The sequence below is a fragment of the Hydractinia symbiolongicarpus genome, chromosome 7, assembly GCF_029227915.1.
Source record: "Hydractinia symbiolongicarpus strain clone_291-10 chromosome 7, HSymV2.1, whole genome shotgun sequence".
In the NCBI taxonomy this organism is placed as follows: domain Eukaryota; kingdom Metazoa; phylum Cnidaria; class Hydrozoa; order Anthoathecata; family Hydractiniidae; genus Hydractinia; species Hydractinia symbiolongicarpus.
Window position 1 is genome coordinate 5301578 of NC_079881.1, and position 23458 is coordinate 5325035.

At 34.9% G+C, this 23458-nt stretch overlaps 2 protein-coding genes across 2 annotated transcripts in view; both read right to left on the reverse strand.

The window, feature by feature from the left end:
• The window catches only part of LOC130649646 (uncharacterized), a 36068-nt gene extending 30671 nt beyond the window's left edge, over positions 1-5397 (reverse strand). Inside the window, exons 1-2 of the mRNA XM_057455976.1 lie at positions 5234-5397; positions 4133-4160 (exon numbers count right to left, since the gene is read on the reverse strand). Of these exons, the coding sequence (XP_057311959.1) occupies positions 4133-4160; positions 5234-5281 (76 nt within the window). The 5' untranslated portion in view covers positions 5282-5397. The remainder of the gene's footprint in view (positions 1-4132; positions 4161-5233) is intronic.
• A 3636-nt stretch (positions 5398-9033) lies between these two features.
• The window catches only part of LOC130648710 (uncharacterized), a 34107-nt gene continuing 19682 nt past the window's right edge, over positions 9034-23458 (reverse strand). Inside the window, exons 19-36 of the mRNA XM_057454781.1 lie at positions 21943-22074; positions 21360-21581; positions 20790-21096; positions 20040-20205; positions 19372-19552; positions 18485-18718; positions 17442-17741; positions 16895-17189; positions 16440-16679; positions 15739-16016; positions 15281-15380; positions 14867-14979; positions 13761-13982; positions 13207-13378; positions 12679-12873; positions 11233-12276; positions 10262-10479; positions 9034-9896 (exon numbers count right to left, since the gene is read on the reverse strand). Of these exons, the coding sequence (XP_057310764.1) occupies positions 9663-9896; positions 10262-10479; positions 11233-12276; positions 12679-12873; positions 13207-13378; positions 13761-13982; positions 14867-14979; positions 15281-15380; positions 15739-16016; positions 16440-16679; positions 16895-17189; positions 17442-17741; positions 18485-18718; positions 19372-19552; positions 20040-20205; positions 20790-21096; positions 21360-21581; positions 21943-22074 (4653 nt within the window). The 3' untranslated portion in view covers positions 9034-9662. The remainder of the gene's footprint in view (positions 9897-10261; positions 10480-11232; positions 12277-12678; positions 12874-13206; positions 13379-13760; positions 13983-14866; positions 14980-15280; positions 15381-15738; positions 16017-16439; positions 16680-16894; positions 17190-17441; positions 17742-18484; positions 18719-19371; positions 19553-20039; positions 20206-20789; positions 21097-21359; positions 21582-21942; positions 22075-23458) is intronic.

The following is a 23458-nucleotide window of genomic DNA, read 5'->3' on the forward strand; positions in this document are numbered from 1 at the left end:
ATTTCATACATATTTTTGTAAATATACTTTTTTTATTTTTGTAAATATATAAATATACTTTTGTATTTACCTTTTGTCCTTTAAAAAACTCCTCATTCTATATAATTCTGCAAAAAACTGGCACTGTAAGTATCTCTTTAAAAAGCGGCACTCTAAGGTAACCTTGTCTCGTACAAAAAAAAAACTCTAAGTCCACTGTCTCTTATGAAAAAACCTAGCACTCTAATATTTTTACAAAAAACCCGGCACTATAAGGTAACCTTTTCTTCTCCAAAAAAAACAGCATCCTAAGCCTAATGAGTATCTTACAAAAAAACCAGCAATCTAACTCTAATGAATAACTTACGTGGATAAACTTTGGTGAGTATTTAATTTGGCGAATGACCAAAATTGAATATTTGGTGGGGATTTATTTTGGTGAATGATAAATTATATAAAATTTGGTGAGGATTTAACTTGGCGAATACAAAAAAATGTTTACTTTGGCCGGGAATTTATTTTGACAAATGACACAAAGAAATGAATTTTTATGTCTTAAAATGTTTTATAAAAAATAAAATAAACGTATATATAAACACAGGATAGAAAAAAAGTTCGTTTTTTTTAGGAAAAAAACATTTTTCTTTCTTTAATAAAAAAACGCATTTTTTTAAATTTATCAGGGATTTAATTTGGCGAACAGAAAATTATGTTAAATTTGGCGAGTATTTAATTTGGTGAATTTCGCCAAATTCGCCAAATTTAATCCTCACTAACAAAAAAAATGGCACTCTAACTTTACGAGAAAAAAACGGTTCTCTAAGTATCACTGCAAAAAAACCGGCACTCACTGTCTTTTACGAAAAAACCCAGCAATTTAAGTTTCAGAACGCTTAAAGCACCGGTAGCTCTTACACACACCGTTCAAGATGATTATTTAGCATAAAAACTGTATTGCTAAGATCCAGAATTTGTAATACACACCTTCTGGATCTCAACAATGCATTTTTTTTTCATTCAGTTAACAAACACCATGTCAATTTCTTACATATCGTTGCGCACATGCTATTTTTAAATTTACCGGTTCTTCAAGCGATTTTGAGCTTAAAGAACTAGTACTGGTGCACTAACCATGCCCATTTTTTACATGTAATGAACCTTTTTTTATTCTTACTCACACCTAAGACTAGCTAGCATAAACTACCGACCAAGCTGGAAAAATAACAGAACTTAGTTGGCATATAGCTGGCTCGCTATAGCTAAGAGTTAGCTAGCATAAAAACAAACAAACAATGCCTTAGCTAGCAAAAAACTAACTTGCAGAAAGTTAACTACTAAGCTGGGATAGAACTACAAATGTAGTAAAATTAGCCATTTTAGCTAGCATAGAAAAATCATTTTAAAAAAGTTTCTTCTATAGCTAGCTATACATATACCACACAGTGAGTGAGATAATTTTACTCTGTAAGAATGTCCCATCACATAGCTTGTTCTAGCTACAATTGTGCACCAAATTTGTTAGCTCTGGCAATTTTATACATCAAAAACCAAGAACCAAAAAGTTTACAAAAGTTAGCAAAAGAACATAGCTATATATACATATCCGGCAAATAGTACGTTCCATCCCCACTGATAATCAATGTGTAAATTCAAGGTTGATGCGGCCATGTGTAATCATTTAAGCTGCTGAGCCACAAACATTGGGTATGGAGGGTGAGTGGGAAGCCATATTTTTGTGGACGATTGTAGCTATATTGTAGGCACGTCGGGTCAACTTTTTTAACCCTGCCAGTGAGCATACACTAGTGCAGCTTAAGTTACAACCAAATCAGCTGCTGAAGTATTCCATGACGAAATGACTAACACTTTAGCTGACATCCAATAGGCTGCTAACATCTATGATGACATCATTGTATTCGGTCGTACTCAACGAGAACATGATTTGACATTAATCCAGGTTCTACAATGACTAGCAAACTGTGGATTAACAATAGGACGATCCAAATGTCAACTTAATGTGACATCTGGTAAATTCTTTGGTTTAATATTCTCGGCTAGTGGTTTATCACCAGATCCTGCAAAGGTGGCTGCGCTTGATGCCATGACAGCACCTTCAAATGTAACAGAAGTGAGATCCTTTCTAGGCATGACCAATTTCAGCTGTACCTTTATTCCTGGTTATGCCAACATTACTGCACCTTTACGACAACTAACTTTTGAGTGGACAGATGAGTGCAACACTGCACACAACAAGCTCAAAAAAAATTTGAAGCAACTCACAACAATGGCTTATTTTCATCCCTGTAAGGACATCAAGCTTATTGTAGACGGATCAAAGAAGGATGGTTTTGCTTCCATTCTTACCCAGAGAGATCCTCAAGACAACATCTTTAAGCCTACTTGTTATGACAGTAGACCTACTACACCTAACGAAAAGAATTGTCATGTTTGTGGTGCCATACATTAGTAGCTTTAGCTCTCGTACTTTGTGCAGGAAACTGGGGTTCGATTCCTCTTGATGGCGATTCAACATGGGCGAGTCACCATAGCCTCGGGTTAACCCAAGTCATGTGAGGGAAATTAGGCAGGTGGCTCACTGTATGGGCTGTTGGATGTTGCCAGGAGTTGTAGAGCGCTGGCCCTAATTGGGTTTGCATAGCTTTAAATGAGCATTAAATACTCTAGGACTCTCCATCTAAGCCATGGCCCCTCCTGGAAATTATAGACAGGGTATATCCCTCGATATTTGTGAGGCTAGCCATGTAAAATATGCACTATCTAATTACTCACAACTAGAGATTGAAAGCCTTGCTCTCGTTTTTGGAACAATGAAGAACCACATACATCTGTATGGTCTTCCCCAATATACTGCCAGCACAGATCATCAACCTTTACTAGCCTTGTATAAGCAAATGAAGCAGGACATGCCAGCGCATATTCTGAGGCATAAACTAAAACCACAAGGCTACAATTTCCAGCTAATACACGAACCTGGTTCAGTTAACCTATCTGATCAAACACCTACTAAGATTTTTTAAATATATTCATTACTTCTTATTTAATTTCCAATATGTATAGAAATAATGTCCTGATAATAACTGTTTCTGTAACTTCACCTGATCTCTACACCAATATAGGATATCATGCTTAAGTCCATCTGTTGCAAAAACTTTTCCACAAAATACAATTGCTGAGTGATTGTTTTAGCTGCATAGGGTAACAACAGGCTGTTTACTGTCTGTTTATTTGAACCAAAGTTAATGCATGTAAGTCATATTGAAGAAGAACTACTTTACGTGATGTATACCTGTATATATATATATACCTGTACTAAGCACTTAAACTAATGTTAACATCAGGCTGTTACCTGTATTTCTATTTAACTGAAGTTGCACTGCAGTTTCTTTTTTTGTAAGGCTATTAAACCTATGTGGATGTGAAACATTGTTTACCTGTACTAAGTGCTCACCCTGGATTAAATTCATTTTTTAAGTTTTGCCTGGAACATTTTGAGAAAATTGATGGGCACAATAGGTAAATTGTATTTTTACAGGAAAGTTATTTTTTGAAAAATATATTGCACCTGAAACACCTTAATGCTGTGTGTGCTTTACACGATTCACAATGTACTGTGTGCTCGTACTAAAGTGCTCCTCATGAATGTGTGGCACAGTTTAAATTTCTATTAATCCACCAGATATTTAATGTCAGGTAACACAGTTATTTGTGACTAAACCAGACATTTAACACTAAGTCCCCCTGTAGTTAGTATGTGTGCTGTAAATCCATAAGCATATATATATCAGATAGACCTGTAAAGTTTTTCATATGTACATATATATTCATGCCCTGTTGGTCTAATGGCTATGACAGTCATGTAAATGAGAGATCCAGGTTCAAATCCTGGACAGGGCATGAAAAAGTGATCATCTTGCACCCACAACAACCACTTTCATTTACATATCACAAAAATGCCATGTTTAGAAAAGGCTTGTTCGTCTGGCCATGTTTCAAGGAATCTTTTTAAAATAAGGGCCACTAAAATTTTCGGTTGCGAACCTACTATATAGGCCACCCACGCTCCAACCCTTTCTATATTGATTAGCAGCCCAAGTAATAAAAAGTATAAAAAGAATAATAAATAAATCGTTACCTTGGGCTGGATCGCCTCCGAGGATGGCCTAAAAGAAAGAAAAGGTAATAGTTATGGTGCATCGATGCTTCAAACAAAACTGAAAGCACAATGCGACTTTTGGAACACGAGCTAGCTTTCTCGGAATTGTGTCAGGGACAAAAAATAATGGAGCGCGCGAACCCCAGCTTTGTCCCCAGGTTTTTTTGCCTTTTTCACATCTAGAACAGGCAAAAAACTCTGGAGAAGAGAATATCACAAAATATACCAAAAAATACTAATATTGACCGACAAATCGTTAAATCTACACTCTCTGGCGCTGTTGATTCAGGCTTGAGGCCCAGCGTGATTTTTCTTACCCCCAGGGATTTTGGAAAAGTAAAGTGGGGGCAAATTGCGTTGAGTCGAAAACAAACTGTCGCTTATTGAAGTTTGTTCTTAACTCTTAATTTTTTAAGTTAATTCTTAACTTCAAATCAAACTGCTTTAAAAATTGTTAACTTCAAATCAAACTGGTTTAAAAATTGTAAGCATTTCAAGTCACAATTTGTACGTCGTGGTCACATATTATACACTATATATACAATATAGTGTACACTATATTATACAAAGAACAATTGTATACAACTCTTTATACTTGAACAAGCTTTTTGTGTAAGAAACCTGGCGAAGGGCCTAGTTCTAAAAGTTTCTTATTTGTAGGCTAAAGTTGCATGTTTTTAGTTCCAAAAGTTTCTTATTTAGCTTCTTAATTTTCCAAGTAAAATAAGGGTTTCTTATATCAAATAAATAGCTAGTTCTAAAAGTTTTTTAATTTTTGGACTAGTTGGTTTCAAAACAAAAAATATAACATTTTTACGTTTCAAAGTCTCTTTTATCATAAGTTCTCAACAGCAGAACAGCGCAAAATATAAAGAATAAAATTCAGGAAGAATAAAAAACATAACCCACTCTAAAACTTGTGTTGGGGTTCCTTTTATTTAAAAAAAACGCGCAAACAAACACGTGATGGACAAGCACTAAAATTTAGTACAACTTTATAATATTTTAAACATTTTTTTCGATAAACTGTATATGTAAAAATAAAAACAGTAAGTTCAAAAATATACTCGAAGTTATTACCTCAAGTTGCACAAATACCAACACAACCAACAGTTGCTTTAAAAGCATCGTGAAAATCTTCTTTATCTTTTTCGATCAATTTGTATTGTTCGATGAAAAGTCATTTAATAAAGAGAAAAAATACGTACAAAAAAGATATCCTTATAGGAAAATTTTTTGACAATATATTTTATATTTAAATCAATTATAAATTTTAATACAACCTGCTCAAAGTCAGTATGTTTTCAATAGTCTTAATTATTGAAGTCACCACTCGCAGTAAACTTTGGGGAGGTGACATAAAAATTTGATACTAATATCACAGCAGTACTACATTAATTTTTTTTATAAATAATGATTTAACAGGTGTCTGTATACAGGTAGTTTTTGATGTCCATAGCTTTGCTTAGCAATTAAAAAAAAACATTTTAGTTCCCCGCAATCCTCATATTCGTGGTTAGTTCGTACGCCATTTTTTTGTATCAAGAAGTAAGGAAATTTCAATTAGTGCAAATTCAGACAGTTTAGGATAAATCTCTCTAATTCCGACCTATCGACATTCCCAGAGTTTCTTCCCATAGCTGTTCTGGCGCGAAGGCCAGTAACATGTTTATCAAAAAGGCAAAACAAACTTGGAATCAACTTGCTTTTCAAACCCGTGCTGGACTCCAAATTTTACTGCTTTTGATTTCACAGTCTTTTACTGTAAAAGTGTGGTGATTTCTTAATTAAAAAGCATATGTTAGACACTATCATTTCTTTTATTTCTTTTTTATAGATTTTTTAAGTTTAAAATTTGTGCAAAAATAAGAGATATAAATGAATGTTATGAAATTTAGGAGGGATAAGAATTTTTACGATAACTATAAATAAATAATCACATAAAAATAGCGCAACAGTGATAAATCTAACGTTGTTATGACTACCAATGATTGCTATGGAAACAATCAAAATATTCCACCATATGAAAGCGCATATTTTTATCATGTCATGCATCTATTTTCTAACAAAAATGCATGTTTTCTTTTCTTATAAGACATGAAGCAAACGACTAACTAATAAAAATTGCAAGTTTTTTCAAAGTAGTTTCTTATTTTGACAGTAAAAACCTCTCAAATTTTAAGGTAATTTTACAAGGAAAATTTTTTTAAAGTTTGACAATTAAAAATATGACTTTTACATCATTTCAACAGACGTTTATCACCATATACGCAAAAAGATAAAATAATGTCCTTTCTTTATCATCTAAACTAATTTTTATTCTGTTAAAATCGTCAGTTTTTAAGTTGCCTACAAATTTGTTAGTATAACTTCACTCGACGATTGATTACAATTGATGGGAGGTATGTTGAAAAAAGTTTCCTTCAGAAATTTTTATAATTTCAAAACAAGCAAGTTTCTTAATATTTTGGAAGGCGACTAGTAAATTTCTTTTAAAGTCGTGTCTTAAAAAAAAAAATGTTCAATGCTGAACAATACTCGTGGAGCGTGTACTTAAAATAATTTTCTCACTCGAAGCATGTAAAATGTTGGCTTTTACCTTCCTCTCTCTCTCCACACTAAAACATGTTACATTTGACCCGTGAAAATTTCGATGTTTATTTTTTCACATTCGTGGTCCAACGTGTTGTGTCAGCCGTTTTCAATTCCTCGTAACATTCCAGGGCTCTATTTTGGCGGGAATTTCACGAGATAAGTAAGATGATAAAGCTGAACTGGATATTATGTCAGTGAGCAGCTTGTTATGATTTCGAATTACACCTGAATTCGTAATATTGCGTAACATCTTGGAGAAAGCAACACACTGTCTCTTTCTCCAATGTAACATCGTACGTAACGTAACATCGATTTTCACGTTAAAAATTTTACGAATTTGCTTTAGGACCGCGTGTAGAAGAATAGATGCAGTATTAAAAGACACGCTGAGCTTCGTTAAAACTCCATTTTTTTACAATTTGCGATAACGGAAAAACTTATGGATGCTGGGTTTAAAACGAAAAGGTAAGTTACTTCTTGGTTACTCTTGATAAGTTTTTAGCTTTTTTATACCGTTGGTGTATTAAGACATGACAACCTTTGGAGGTCAAAAGATTTTTTTGTTGAAATAAAGAAACTGCTAACTTATAAATATTTCATCGTATCGTACTTTTAAAATGTATGAATATAAAACTCATACCTTATTTCATGTTATTTTCGCACACATTTTTTTTACGCGTTCAATTTTACGCATCTAGGGTTAGCATACATTTACTTTTTACAGAACTCCTGGCGAATTTTATGAACACATGGATTGTAACGTTTCGGGAGATCCTTCTCCCATCATCAAGCCCGATGATGGGAGAAGGATCTCCCGAAACATCGCCTACTAAACTATCATGTTCAAGAAATGATAAACTTTACACAGTAATATGAATACTGAACAGACAAACCGAAATAATATCTTCAACATGGATTGTACGTCTTAAAAAATTAAGTTTAGATTGGCGCTCAATCGCTACATCAACCTTGGATTTACACGAAACAACATGGATTATATTGATGGTATTTTATGCCATTTTATTACGCGCAATCTACTTTTCGCGCACTCTTTTATTTCACGCACGTTAAATTTTCGCGCAGCCAAAAGCGAAAAAACAAGTCATGTTATTGATCCTGTTCACGTAAGACTGATTTCACAACGGGCTTTTCAAAATTATCGTTGTTTGCTTTTAAAAGTTTGTGTGAGTTTACTTCACCCTTATTTCCAAGGACTTTTGGCCTTTTGACAAGAAGATATGTAAAACATTCCGAAGAACGAAGGCGGAGTAAATGTTCAAAAAATAATGGATTCTTAAAATATGCATCCGGAAGTGGACAATACCGTTCACTTCCGGAGACGGAAATAGAAGACCGACATGTTCCTGTACGTTCAAAAGGTGCGTTCGGATGATCACCACCGCTGCAACTACCTTAATCTTGTTCCCAGGCCCCTAATCATATCCGTATCATCGTCCCAATGATAGAAAAAATACAAGATGCCATGGTTGCAACTCTTTTTGTTAGTTTAAAGGATCTCTACAACCTCGTCCTCGGGGCTTTTATACGCCTTCGATTTCTGATGGGACCAGAATTTATAGGCGAAGAAAAGTCCTGGGGACAAGGAGTAGTTTTTTATCTACTTAATCTACACTGCAATTTATTTTCACTGCAAGCGTTTAGGATACATGCTTTTTATAAGAATTTTTTTTTAGTATATTCTTAAAAAAAAGCGTGTAAGCCAGTGTTTTTTCAGCACGCAAAGAGGAGCAGCTGAATTATATGAAAAGTTTTTCAAATCACGCAGCAAAAAAAAATCATAACCAAAGAGTTTGTACGGCAACCGAAAGTGATTTGCCAAATTTTGTCATGACATCCACAACAAGCTACACGCAAACGGCATGAAAAATATATAAAGAATTTAAAATACCAACCTTGTCCCCATACATGCTTGTTTCAGGTTATCTTGCTTCGTCCGCAAGAGAAGTAAAGAGAACCTGGGAACGAGGGCGATCTCTTAAAAGTTTCTCATCCCTAGGGTTTGTTGCCTAGCGCTTACTTGACGGTATTTTCGCCGCCACCTCGATGTCAAAAAGGAAAAAGCACCTGGTGACGAGGGTGAGTTTGACGGTGGTCTGGGTATTGCGCAAAGCACTAACGATTCATGTCTACACGTTTTTCATTTGGAAGGTAGTAAATTTATCACCAATAATTCAGATCAAATACATCAAACATGACATTTATTTTTTATCTATTTTAGTCAATCGTTATTAAAGTGTTTATTTGGGGAATAATATATAAATAAAGAATTTTGAGTGCTTCTTTTTTCTGTTTAATAAAATGAAGAAAAAATAACAACAAATAATATCGTGCAAAAATACAAATTCCTTCAAAATACAGGTCGTCCAGTGCAAGTGCTACATATATAGGTTTTTTAATTTTTTAACGAGCATATCTTGCCTAACATTGTACCTTTCTGCATCTTTTTTTTTTGAAATCAAACAAGATAAACCAACATGAACGTCATCTTTCAAAATGCTTGTTTTCTTTACTTGTATCTAAATTCACTTTTCAAAAATTTTTTTAATTGATGCATCATTTCCACATTTCCACATGCACAGCCTACCACTTTAAAACCAAAACATTTTATGAAAAGAAAAAAGTAAAGTATAAATATCGAAGATTTAAAAATAAAAAAAATGTTGGTTTTCATTACGTCGGTTTAACATGAGATGATTTCATGCCACCACGGGCTGGGGTTAGAAGTATTCGCGAGAATTCGACCATACGAATTTCATAACAAGGACCGTCATAAAATGAAACAGCGTAATAAAACCAACAATGCAAAAAAACAAGATGTCAATTTGTCACACAATATTGTGTCTCTGTTATATACAACGTCAAGTTTCAAATCACTAGCTATTCCTCTTCACCCTTACGACGAATCAACTTCTGAATCCGATGAACTTTTGCCGTCGTCGTTGTCGGAGTCGTTATCGCTTGACGATTCGCCGTCCATTCTGGATTGATTCGACATTTCCGAAGCTCTTCCTTGTTCCTGGAGCAAGTCGTCCCTTCGTTTCAAAACAGCAGCAGCAAGAAAAACTTTTGATTCTGTCAGCGTCATTCTTCTTAACTTCCTCTCCAAAACCTGGATACCGTCACACAGCTAACATAAAAAGGAAACAAAAAAGCCATGCATAATGTTTGATTTCTTGTTGAGAGCTATGGGCATGCGCACTCTGTGGGTTAAAAAATGCAAACAAGAGACCACAGAAGTCAAATTTTGCTTAAGATTTGTTAAACCTTTTTTTTTATTTAAAAAAAGGGAATGTAGTTGAAAAAAAATTTTGGATTTTGTAAACATAACTAAGTTATCATAGGCTGAATCATAGTAACATAAATAATATTATATTAAACCATATCTTAATGTTGTCTGCCGGATACAGGAAATCATTATGACCAGTTGGTAGAGAATAGACAGGAAGGGTGAAAGAAGGAAAGGGCCAGTACAGTCACTGACAGTCACCATACCTCTTTATCGTACAAGAAGTACTCAAGTCCTAATACTGCCACCAACATATTCTTTTTCTTCTCGTCAGCTTTCCTAGGTTCAAACCATTTTGTTTGTCTTGAATCCTCGCTTTCGAAGTTACCTAGCGCGTAAACACAGTTATCGCAGCGCTCTTCTAACTTCTCCATCATTACCTCCCAATCTGTCTTCCATTCGCTATAGATGGGAACGTCAGGACCTAAACAACAGAATTGTGCACACGTAACATGACGCCGATGTATATGCAAGTATATCTCAAGGAGTGGCTAACTAGCTTGCAGCGATAATCGAGGCTATAAAAAGTTTTTTTTCAGAACGGAGTGAACACCTAAAAAGAATTCTGACAAAATAATTTTGATCACGCATTCGAATGGGGAAAATATTGTCTGTAGCAACGAAAAGCTTTTGTTTTTAAAAAAACTTAGAAACCTTGTTGATTGCGTAAAGCAACTCCACATTGAATAATCCAATACAGTCCAACCAAGTGATACTCTTCAGAAATTGGCCTGACGCAATTAATTTTTTTAGCAATTACATTTTAACTTATCGCAAATATCAAGTGGAAATCTACTTCAGTTGTGGCACTTTATAGAAAGCTAAAGTGCCAGAACCCCCAATAAAGAAGACCACCCCCTTCTTCAAAAAGACACCCTTTAAAAATAAAAAAATCACTACTATTGATGCTTATATAGTTGACCAAAAATCCACGCCAACAGTACTACTGCAAACATTCGCTATTTCGAAAACATTTTCGCATTATGACCTTGCTGTTTAAAAGTTAATTAGTAAGTACCTCGTTAAGTTGAAAAAATATTGTCAAATCGAGATCTAAATTTATTAGGAACCAACTTAACAATCCATAATTCTGGAACAAGCACAAATATTTCCCTAGTGACTTTCCAGAGAACTATTTTGGACCGGAAATCAACAAAAATAAAGAAGTACTACACACCTGTCGTAGAACCAGCTATCTTTTTAACTCTGTTCGCCATATACGACAAGACATTTGCTTCTTCTGTGTTATCTTCTTCTTCCCTCACAGTAGCGAACGAATCGCACACAATACCGACAAACATATTTATCAGCACCATTTGGATGGCCAGCATGTAGGAGAAGAACAGAATTGGACCAATGACAGGAGCATTATCAAGGAACTCATAAACTTTGAATTTACCTAGAAACATTTTCGTGAGCGAAACAAAGGTTTTCCCAACTGTTGAATAAGCCGGTAGCTTATCAACAAACATGCAATGCGCGAGCGATACATACGCCATGAAGATGATCATAAAGAGTAACGCAAATGAACGCAACGGCTTTCCAACTATGGACATCGTTTTTGTTAGCAAACCAATACGTCTGTTAAATCTCAAAATGCGCAGAAATTCCAAGTTGGTAAAGAACACCACAAATCCAATAAAAGCCATGATAAAGAATTCAAGTTGGCCAACATACGTGAAACTTGCAAAAAGCTCGGGTTCCTCCTTATATTCTGCAGTTGCCCATTTAACGGCCAGCATTCGTGCTCCGGTGCAAACGATGGCACTAAGTGAGCAGAGCGTGACAACCACGTGCAGAAAATTCCATGGGTTGGACAGGTATGCCATGAATCCCTGTCTTTTGCCATGTTTGATCGCTTTATACAAACCAACAAGGGTTACGACGGTAAAAGCCAAATCAAACAGCATAATAATCGAACCGAGACCTCCGACATAACGATAAAGTCTTAACGACTGAATGTTAGTGAAAAAATTCCACCCGCCAGTTGGTAAGATTTCATGTAACATGGTCACGATTAACAGCAGATTCGTGTTGGCGTTATATATGTTGCTTTCAACGAACAAAGCGCGGGTATAGCGATCAACCCAGAAATTATCTTTCATCGCTTTAACGATAGCCTTTGCAAACTTTTTCTTAGGACCAATGTTGACGGAATAGGAAGATCCACTATATGTTGCAAACTTGCCGAAGAACGGGAAACTTTTAAGTTCCGCGGCACCTAAAATGAACAAAAAACATGTCGTAATCGGCTATAGTAATAGGTTAAGTCTGTTGTAAGGCGTGTAAGGCTTAAAAAGAGGACGTTTTGTCGTCTCATTTGTTCACTATTTAAAAAAAAAAATTTTTTATTTTTTTTTATCTTTCTATATTACGTTTGTCCAGTACTCCCATTTAAAAGGCTTGTCTTTGGTTTCTCCTGAAACCTCCAAAAGCATTTTGGGTAATATGCTGCTCAACAGATCACTGGTGAGATTTTTCTCGTTTAATTTTTAGTAGTATAGTATGTATTATCGACCTTAAAGGCTGCATGCACTGCCTAGTGTATAGGGACCTTTAAAATAGACATACCAGTGTAGAAAGACCTTAAAAAGGGACGCAGTATTATTAAAAAAATGCTTACTTTGATAACTCCAAGGCGTTTCCAATCCTAAGTACATGGCTTTCCTTTTGCCTCTTCTCAACTGTAAGCGCAAGGATCGGTTGATAGGTGGCGTCCAACCATAGTGATAATTATTAGTGTCTTCCACTCCCATACTATAGCCTGCGTTACACTCAACCACCAGGTCAACAAAAACGGGATGTTTCGTGCATGACACTGAAAGAAAAAGACATATAGGTTGTATAGCAGAACGCACTGGGGAATTTTTTGAACATGCTAATACAAACGAGCAAGAATCCCAAAAATTTAAACCACAAGCGCAAGAAATTTTTTAAACAGCGAGAATCCTACAGCAAAATTTTTTAATATATCGCATTTTGATTTTATGCAGGGCATCTAAGTCACCTACTCATTCGAAAGTACCTTTTTTGTGAAAGCTACGTTAGGAAAAATACTAATTCTACCTCTAATGACTAAATATATTGCGCAGGATGAAACAGCTTAGGACTAACCACCAAAAATAAGTCCCACACATTACCCTTAACTTACTTGATTTTACACGCAGTTGTCGTATCCTTGCCATGGCGAGAACCTTCGAAGCTTCTGTGTCAGCTGTGAAGCCTGGCTCATAAGTTTTATCGCCATTGTACCAACCGTTGGGAAATAAATATTCGGTCACAGAATACCGAATCCAGTCAAACCATTGAAGGCGATTTGAAACCTTGAAATAAATAAATATAAAAAAAGTAAAAATCATGGTTTCTGTTCCGTCGTGAAATAAATTGTTTGGTGAAATCATAGGAATGATGGTGTCTGATGATAAGATTTTTTAATTTTGAGATTATAAGTATAAAGATATGTGTACACTTCATGAGTTCTTTTTACATCGCATCTTAGAGACATTAATTATTTGACCTAACAAGGGTCTGTGGGATATAGCAAGGGCCTGCGGGGTATAACAACTGCCTGCGGGGTAAAACAAGGACCTGCGGGGTACAGAAAGGGCTTGCGGGGTATAAGAAAGGCCTGTGGGGTATAGCAAGGAACTGCAGGATTTAGCAAGTGTGTACGAGGTATAGCAAGGGTAAGCGACAGGTACATACTTGGTCTGCTTTTACAACTTTTCTTTTTTCCCCATACTCATCAGCATAGGAGACACTTTGGAAATACGACTGTAACACGCCATTATCTTGACACTGCTTCCGCACGCTGTTGGATAATTGAAATGAATACGGGTCAGACGCTGCGTAAGCCACCATCAAACACAGCACAACAAACATGAGATGTACCACTATTTCTCTGATGATTGCTTTGATTCGTTTTTCCTAAAAATAGAAAACACGGCTTGTTATTATACACGCAGAGGTAAAAATAAAAACAGTGGACGAGGTTTGTTACGTAGGTACTCTCTGGACAAAGCAGACCAAGGAAGAGAATCAAGAACGATGTTGTACTTAAGAATATGAGAACTTCAACAACGGTTCTCTAACAGAAAAAAATACTTAGTGAACATATAAAGAAGAAAGGTTGACACTCGTTTGTATATTTACCACTTTGTAAAAAAAAATTACCTAAATTATATAATATTCAACTAAGTCTTTGTAGCAGCCAGGTAGTAGGGATCACTTGTTATAATATGTACACTTATTGCCCTGGACGTTAATTAAAAAAGTTGAAGTCAACCTAGGCGTTTAGTTGAGAAGGGGAGATAATTCTAAGGGGCGTTTATCTTAGTTTGGGTTGTTAATCCTTTCAACCGAGCTCCAGAAGAAAAAAAAATTGTGCATGAACATCTTTGATAAGTGAAAAATTGAACAATATCCTCAAGAATAAATAAGAACGTATTATAGTTATGTTTAAAAAAGCATTGCTTTTTTAATAATCTTTTGCATAACGAATATGGGCGTTTATTCACACATGGTAGATTGGTTGAACATAGACACAAGGGTGATTAGGTTTTACTCTTGGCGTTTATTAGAGCATGGGCGATTATCCAGAAGTGGGCGTTGGAACGGTCATTTACCGGTCATATGCATATACATAATTCGAACATAACAGTAAATCTACTAACTTCTACGGCATAACACTCGCGAAAACATTCGCTAATATTTTTACGTTTTTTTGCATACGATTATACGCGAAATATCACTAATTTACATATAGGTGGAAAAACATTTTATCAACAAACAAAAAAAGCGTTGTAACATACCATTAGTCGTTGCTGTCGAGATTCCTCCAAACGTCTTTCATCTGGCATTTTGAATGTATTCAAAGTCTTCAGGATGTCATCATCTTCACCTAATGAATCTTCCGCATCTTCATCTAAAAACAAATAGTTTCAACTTACATAGCACTAAAAAGCACAGCATTGTATATTAAAATAAAAAATGACATCGTATCCGTGCACAATATACCACTACAGAGCACAACATGGTATATTACAATAAAAATAGCTTGATAACCGTGTACAATATAGCATTACAAAGCACAATATGGCATATTACGTTAAAATATGATAAGTAAGCGTGCACAATATACCACTATAGAGCACAACCTAGTATATTAGAATCAAAGATGGCCGTATAACAGTATACAAGATAGAGCAATAAGAAACAATATTTACCAGTCTCTTCTATTTTTTTCCTCTTAGTTTGTTTATTTTCATCTTCGTCCTTAGTTGGGTCTTTCACAATGAGTGCAAATATGACAGATAAAACAAGTACCTACAAGATATGGTAGTGATTCGATGTAAATAAAAACATCTTTTAGTCAATGCAACTATACTACAAAAGTCAAAAGAGAAAAAACAGCAGAAGCAAATATTCACTGAAATGAATTTCAAAGAGTTTATAAAAGAGGAAGAATTACGTCATTTGCAGCTAACATTTCGACCCTTTTTTCACCATATTATTTACGTCCGTTTTAGTATATAAATCATTTGGGTGACGTTGTCGTGGTGAGATTTGTTTTTGTATGAAATTTAATCTCAAATGTACGAGAAGAAGAGCCTTACATTTGATGAGAAATTTGATGAGAAAATGTCTGCTTCTGCTTAAACTATGCATCAGATTAATAACATACCTTTACAGGTTGGATAATCAAGACAGACTGGAAAAACGAGACAAGCATAGACACAATCCATTTATCTGATTTTTCCTTTCCAAATGTAAACCCGTACAGGATGACGAAGAATGCACTGACAGCGGAAGTGACAAACACGAAAAAGTAGGCGATATATATCAACCAGTGAGGTAATGGGTTCTTCTTCTTTTTCATTTTCTCATCTTCGTCATCTTCCCGTCCAGCAAATAGAATTGATTTAAGAAAGTTGACTCGCTTGTTGTGCTTCTTCGCTTTGCCTGAATAAACAACAACAATAAATAATTACGATCTAAATGAATATATTGGGAGAAATTTTTGCAGGAAAAAATATGTTTTGAAAAACCGTGAAATTATTTTTTTGACCCTAGCCGCAGAAATATGGCAAATCGATTAATTAATAGCTCTTCTATAAATTCGATGTCAGATAGGTCAATCGCAAAATTTTACCCCTCAATTAAACAAAAATTATCGAATTCCGCCATTTCTACGACCCAAACTGGGACTACGCAGGGTTGTGTCTATTGCTAACCCATTTTATAAAAACACTTTTAGGCTACAACAATTTTCAAAAAATTACACCTTATTCCACAAAAACACTAAAATCAGGGTTTGGGTTCAGTCTCTTTTTTTGTTGTAGGTTAGGCATCTGGTCCAAGTTTAAAAGAAAACGCCTGCATTACCTTCTTCTTCTAAGTCAATGTTGGAAGCAGCTACAGGGACAGAAGAACCTGCCTCTTCCTCTTCCTCTTCTTTATATTTTTCTGCATTCTTGTCCCTCTTTGGACCAGCTTTTTTAAACAATGTTATAATCAACAGATTGGCAGGGATAACAATCAAACTGCTTGTAAAGCCCACGCGTATTTGAGTGATTGAGATAGTGAAAGGTCCAATACGGATCGCATCAGAAGGTGGTGCATCGTCTACAGATAACATCAAATACTTCAACCACTAGAAAATTTTGAGTCAAAACTACGGAGAAAAACTGTGGTGATTTTTTGCAAAGTTTATGTCTTTTTCGAAATTTTGTTTGATATAAGTATTTATAAAAAGAAATATGATAGCAAAAAAATAAGTAGAATAAAGATAAAAAAATATTGTGATGAAAATGACGGCAACGAAAAAAAATCCCACTTACCACCGGTGTAGAACATCGCATTTGCTAACATGGTTTTCAGAATCAGCGAGAAACATGTACTTAATCTTTGAACTGTAGTGAATGTACTTGCAGCAGGTCGCGTAAACACTGAAAACCAGATGTGTCCATCGTAGAGGTTTTTTCGCGCCATTTGTGCGAACGCAAAACTGAATTCGGTCAGATCTTCTTTATCAGCTTTCTCGAGGCGTCGGTGGATCAAGCCATCATCTTCTGCAACATCCAACCATTTGTTGCACACGTATTGAAATTTTTGATACGTTTGGAGGTTTGTTATCTAGAGAAAGTCAAAGCGTTACAAGGTGGAAGTAACAGGTAGAATTTTTCTACAATTAATCAGAGGATCAGTGTTCGGTCACCGAAGTATTTCCTGCGCTTTTTTATCCTTGTTAATATATTCCATAACAACTTAAAAAACTATGAATTAGAAAGGTGATTCCCCAACAATGAGTTTAATTTCCCTATAATTTTTGAAAAAAGCGTTATAACTAAATAATTGTTTATGTCTCATAGCTGCTCACTTACTAACCTGAACTTGCATCAAAAACCACCCCGGAGAAGCGCCAGTGTTGTTATGCCAGATTTCAATCTCCTTGATATTCCCCAAACTATATGGTACAGCCAGCAAGAAGGTGTCTGTTTCTCCTTTGTTGAAACATTTGCGGTTAGGATTGCTAAGTTTTCTTGGTTGTGTGTCGCTTTGCACACCGAACAGTTTGATGAACACCTCTGATGTGGTGGTCGAACCTGTTTTGAATCCTGTTTGAACAGCTATTTCATAGTAGTATGTGTCGCCGCGATGATTATCTGAAAGTTCTGCTACTGCTGCCTAATAACAAAAAATAGTTACATCTGTAAAATCGGACACAGCTTTATAATCCGTTTTTCATACTTCGGATTGTGTACCTTTTAATTTAATAAGAAATCTTGTTATAACAGTAGAGAACCTTAGATTGTATCTGGTTCCAAGTATCCCCTTTTTACACATAGGAAAGAGAGTATTGCAATGATATGTTACTATTGCATTTTCATTTTCACATATCTATGTAATTCGTCCTTCTTTCGTACAATTATAATAAGTATAAATAATAAAGTATAATAAAAATTCCTAAATGTTGTTTGAAGCGTTTTTGCCATTTAACGAAATGTTGCATGTAAAACTGTTTTGAATTCACTGCAAAACAATTCAAATCACAAAGTTTATCACAAAACAATCAAACTAATAAAAAAGTGTCAAGAATGTCAAGTGTCTAGAATCCTTCACAGAATTGGCAAGTCACTTTTAAAAACAGTTAGTAGGCAAGCAAGAAAATCGCTGTTACTGCATACACATAAGCCGTGTTGGCGGCAATATAACTTTGCTCGTCACACTAGCACGCCTACACAATAAAATAATCCACGTCATTATCCGCGAAAGCTTCGAAATCCGTGGAATCTAAGTCCGCTTTGATCACTGAGAATGAAATTTGGCAAGTTAAAAAACTTTTTTGAACAGGATTGTGGGTCTTTAAAGTAATGTCCTTAACGAGACCGTAAGATTTTTGGACCCGTGAAATTTAGCTTTTAGCTTACCTTCTCCAAGTTCTTCTTATCCTTTCTACGAGCCCAAACCAACATCATGAAGTACAGAACGATCAGTGACAAAACAACCGCAAACACAGTTGGATTTTCACCAAGATTCGAAAAACCAGAAAAGGCGGCTCCAAAGTCGATTGGTTGCGGCTCTGCAAACGGACCACCGCCACCAAAGTCAGTTAAATGGTCACAATAACAAACGGTTTCACTATCTTTCGATTCCGTACTGACCTATAATTGTATTAGGAATTGGGTAAATAATGCAATAAAAAGTAAAAATAATTAAAAAAAACGTTTTCATTTTCTAATAATGTTTTCAGTTATCGTGTCACTTTTATTGGACAAACTTCAGTGCTGAGAGTTAAGGTAAAGCTCCATTCAAGTACTTACACGTCATTTTAAACTCACCATGCCGTCGTAACAATGCTCTAGTTAATTTCTACTGTTTTATCTTTCGCGAGTACTTGCTTAAACTTTCAAATTATTGCTCTGTTGCAACCTTATCAGAGTCTGAGAAAAACATTTTTACTTTGGATATTATATACTTTTAAAATTGAATTCTTAGTGCCTGTGCTAACTGACTTCTAAAATAATTAAAAAAATTCTTCCCGCTCTACATTCACATTGTAAAATCTGGTTTACATTTTTCAGAGTTTTGATTGGCTAATTCTTACAACAGTATTTTTACGATCATGCAAGTAGGATATATTTCTAATTTTTTTACGATCGCACGCTGTAGAATGATACACTCAATTATTTGAACAACAAAGCATGTCCATATGGGTTCACTGCTTCAAAGATATGCTCACAAGCGTGGAAATAGCTTCAGTAAAAACCCATGTTAAATAACAAAAGACGAAAGTGGTTACGAAATAACACCATACCTTACAACCTTCACTTGACCATTTTTTCTGTTCATGACTCCAGTAGAGACACGACCTTGTGTAGGCGTAAAATGTGTAGTTTAATCTAGAACATTTCGCTTCTTCAACAGGATAATCTCTTGGTCTTAACTTGGTGGTAGTGTTAGTAGAATTTGTGTAATAGATGATACCAACACACCATCTAAAGAAAATGCATTTCTATTGTTACACAAGAATAGATCACACATGGAAAATTGTTATGCCTTCAGTGGAGGATGTGACTGTGGAAGAAACGTTTGCAAACGGTTTGCACTGGCAAAAGTTTATTTTCACAAAAAATATGACCAACTGTCAACTGAAAAAGTTTTTTCTTAAAAAAAATGTTTTTACCAAGATTAGCCTCTAGGACATTCAATGCCAAATTCATAAAAAAAATTTAAAACAGAATGAAGTATTTTTTTTAGAACAGCAAATTTTTCGCGCAAATAATTATTTCCCTAAAGAACAAAAACGAGCATTAAATTCTTCTTGAACGTAATTGAAGTTCGTCAACTGTTTATAATGGAAGCTACATTGCGAAATATCGAAAACAAAAACATTCTCAAAAAGGTATGAGGCTGTAATATCAGCACAGTAAATACAAGCACATGATGTATATAACATAGCATTAACGTGAGATGTTGATATACCTTCCTTCACAATAATCTTCCATTGCCTTTGCTGAAATGACACACCTCCATTTGACCTCTTCTTCAAAATGTTGCTGCGCAGCTGTTGTCATATTCTCCCAGCCATCTGGATACGGGTTGGGTAACGTACAGTTATGTTGGTGACTAACTAGCGATGGAGCAATTCCTAAATTTAAAGGTCATTTAACGTTAGTATAAAGAATATGCAAAAAAATGATACCTCAGGGGAATAAATTTTCGCAAGAATTAAATTTCACGATTTTGCTAAATTTTTTAACAATTTTGTAAAATTTGACGATTGCTATTTGCATAATTCAGTTCTTCTGAATTTTCATCATTTTTGCATTCCGCAAAAGTAAATGCTCCTGAAATCAATCAGCAAAATATTATTCTGTTTAAGGTATTGAAAATTACGAAGTCCTAAAATAAGCTAATAAAAAAAAGGTTGATTTTCAATAATTGCTAATATTTTTTCCATCAATAACAGTATTTAGAAGCACAGTTCGCATGGAGGTGCTTGTGGTTTTTCGCAAGACTGGCAATCTGGACGTAATTTTTTTAAACAGAGACTGAATTTCAAAGTTGGACTCACAAGCAATTATAGGCACTTTTCTTATTATAGACTATGAACTTTTTGAAGTTCGCTTGTCATTGATCGCAAACAGACTTAGGATCTTCAAAATCTTAATCCAGTAATTTTGTCAGAATTACTCAGCAAAGATCCTGCAGTATTTTTATAGAATCACTCACCTTTGTTCATGAAAGCAAATAAATTCCCAGTAAAATTGTCGTCCTTTGGTTTCATTTTTAAAAACAAACTGGACGTGTTTACATCACATTTCACTAGATGCACAACTCTCATCAATTCACAATACGCTGTATGAGATTCAGGTACAGGTAAGGGGTCAATGTTGGGTATGACAAGTCGGATTGGTTTTGTCAAATTCTGCACTTTCTTTTTCTTTCCTAAGCCAGCTGATAACTCAAGCCCCAATGTTGGACCCATCACTCCCTTGGATGACTCATCAAATGCAAATCTATTTTTACCCATCGAATTCTTAAATAAAGAAATGGGCAAGTGAATAAACAAAATAGAAACTTTTCCCATATACGCTTATCTTATTCCCTCATGTCATGAACTAGAATATTCTAATCTGAAAAAACCGAGTTTATTCCGATTAGAATTTTTCAACAATTAAAAATTTTAAATTTTTCACAATTAATATTAACTTCAAAAATACGATTTCTTTCTACCATCCAATAATTATCCATCTTGATGCACTAAAAACATCCTACAATGCAACCATTGTAAGGACATACCGAAGCACCTGTACAGCCTCCCTCATTGTCGTCATCATCCATGTCAGGTAACTCAAATCCCCCTAAGTCATTACTTTTATCTTTTGGATCGATACAAGAAACTTTGGTTTCCCCATTTGATGTTTTTATACTTGATGCCGCTTCTCCAGCTACCATATTAGCAGCAGCGCCTGATGTCAACACTGACTCACTAGCCATCGCATTTTTTAAAGCCTCTGCAGCCTATTGTATATATAAATGAATTCGATTAAAATATGTCTAAATAAAATAATGAATTTATCTTCTCCTCAATTCTTATACTTTTAATAACGTAACTTTTCGATAGCCGGCACAAAAATCCATTAGTTCACCTGTCATGGATGCACCGAGCATTAGATTTTTGTCCATTATAAATATTTCAGGCATCACTATTTTATGCATCTTTAGCACAAGATCTAGTCGTGTGACATACAGATAAACGGCTATTCTTATAAAGTCAAACAAGGTATATTTTTCTATTAACAAATGCTCTAGCAAAAAAAAAATTTAGATAATAAATAATTTGTAAATCAATTTCCTGTGATTACGAAGTGCAAATCCCAACCTTTTCTCCTTTAACATTTGCTGTAAACTTTGATGTTGCCGATAAAGTCTTCTGTGCAATTCCTGCAAGTTCTTCTGCAGTAAGCTCATCAGCGAAATTCGCTATGTTAGCACTTGCTGTTAATGATTTTTCCTATAATACGTACAGATACATAAGTAGGAAAAGGGATAATAAAAAATGCACAAAACTTTACAGTTTTGTTTAAAAAAAGAGAGCAAAACGTAAAAAGGTTGTAATATTATATAAAACGAACTAAAGCACTGAAGAAATGGCTCCTTCACTTCATATGTGGTCAACATCAAGGTAATAGACATTTCATTAACTGAAGTATGTAAAGACAACCATAGAGTTATTGTTACCAAAGAGTCTTTGTTGTTACTCGTTTGTTACCTTTAGTTACTCCTTTGTTACTCTTAGTGACTCCATTGTAACTCTTAGTTCTTCTTTGTTACTCTTAGTTACTCCTTTGTAACTCTTAATTCTCCTTAGTTACTCTTAGTTACTCCTTTGTAACTTTTAGATACTCTTTTTTTACTCTTAGTTCTCCTTTGTTACTCTTAGTCACTCCTTTGTAACTCTTAGTCACTCCTTTGTAACTCTTAGTTCTCCTTTGTTACTCTTAGTTACTCCTTGGTAACTCTTAGTTACTCCTTTGTTACTCTTAGTTACTCCTTTGTTACTCTTAGTTACTCCTTGGTAACTCTTAGTTACTCCTTTGTTACTCTTAGTCACTCCTTTGTAACTTTTAGATACTCTTTTTTTACTCTTAGTCACTCCTTTGTTACTCTTAGTTCTACTTTGTTACTCTTAGTTCTCCTTTGTTACTCTTAGTTACTCCTTGGTAACTCTTAGTTACTCCTTTGTTACTCTTAGTTACTCTTTTGTTACTCTTAGTTCTCCTTTGTTACTCTTAGTTACTCCTTTGTTACTCTTATTTACTCTTTTGTTACTCTTAGTTACTCCTTTGTTACTCTTAGTCACTCCTTTGTAACTCTTAGTCACTCCTTTGTAACTCTTAGTTCTCCTTTGTTACTCTTAGTTACTCCTTGGTAACTCTTAGTTACTCCTTTGTTACTCTTAGTTCTCCTTTGTTACTCCTAGTTCTCCTTTGTTACTCCTTTAAAAGGCCTTGTTATTGTACATGGGAAAGTCTACCTCGGGAAATTATGGCTTGTCATCAAGATCTACTGCTTTATTCTTTGTATGCCATTTTTATTTCTGTGAAACATTTCTTTATCTGTCATTCTTTAATACAACAGAATCTTCATTGTTGTTGACGATGATTAGGTAAATTATGAAGTTAATGATGATATAAACCAGGTAATTAACTACTTGGATTAATTTAAATTGGTCAGCCCTGGTGATTATGACATGAAAATGGGCTCTTTCCTAAAAGACTGTTTTTTCACTTTTATGTTCTATACGCAGGAATAAGATTGCAATTATAACGTTCAATTCTAAAGCTATTTGTATAAACCTTTTTGGTCCTACAAGCCAAAGAAACCATTAAAATCCT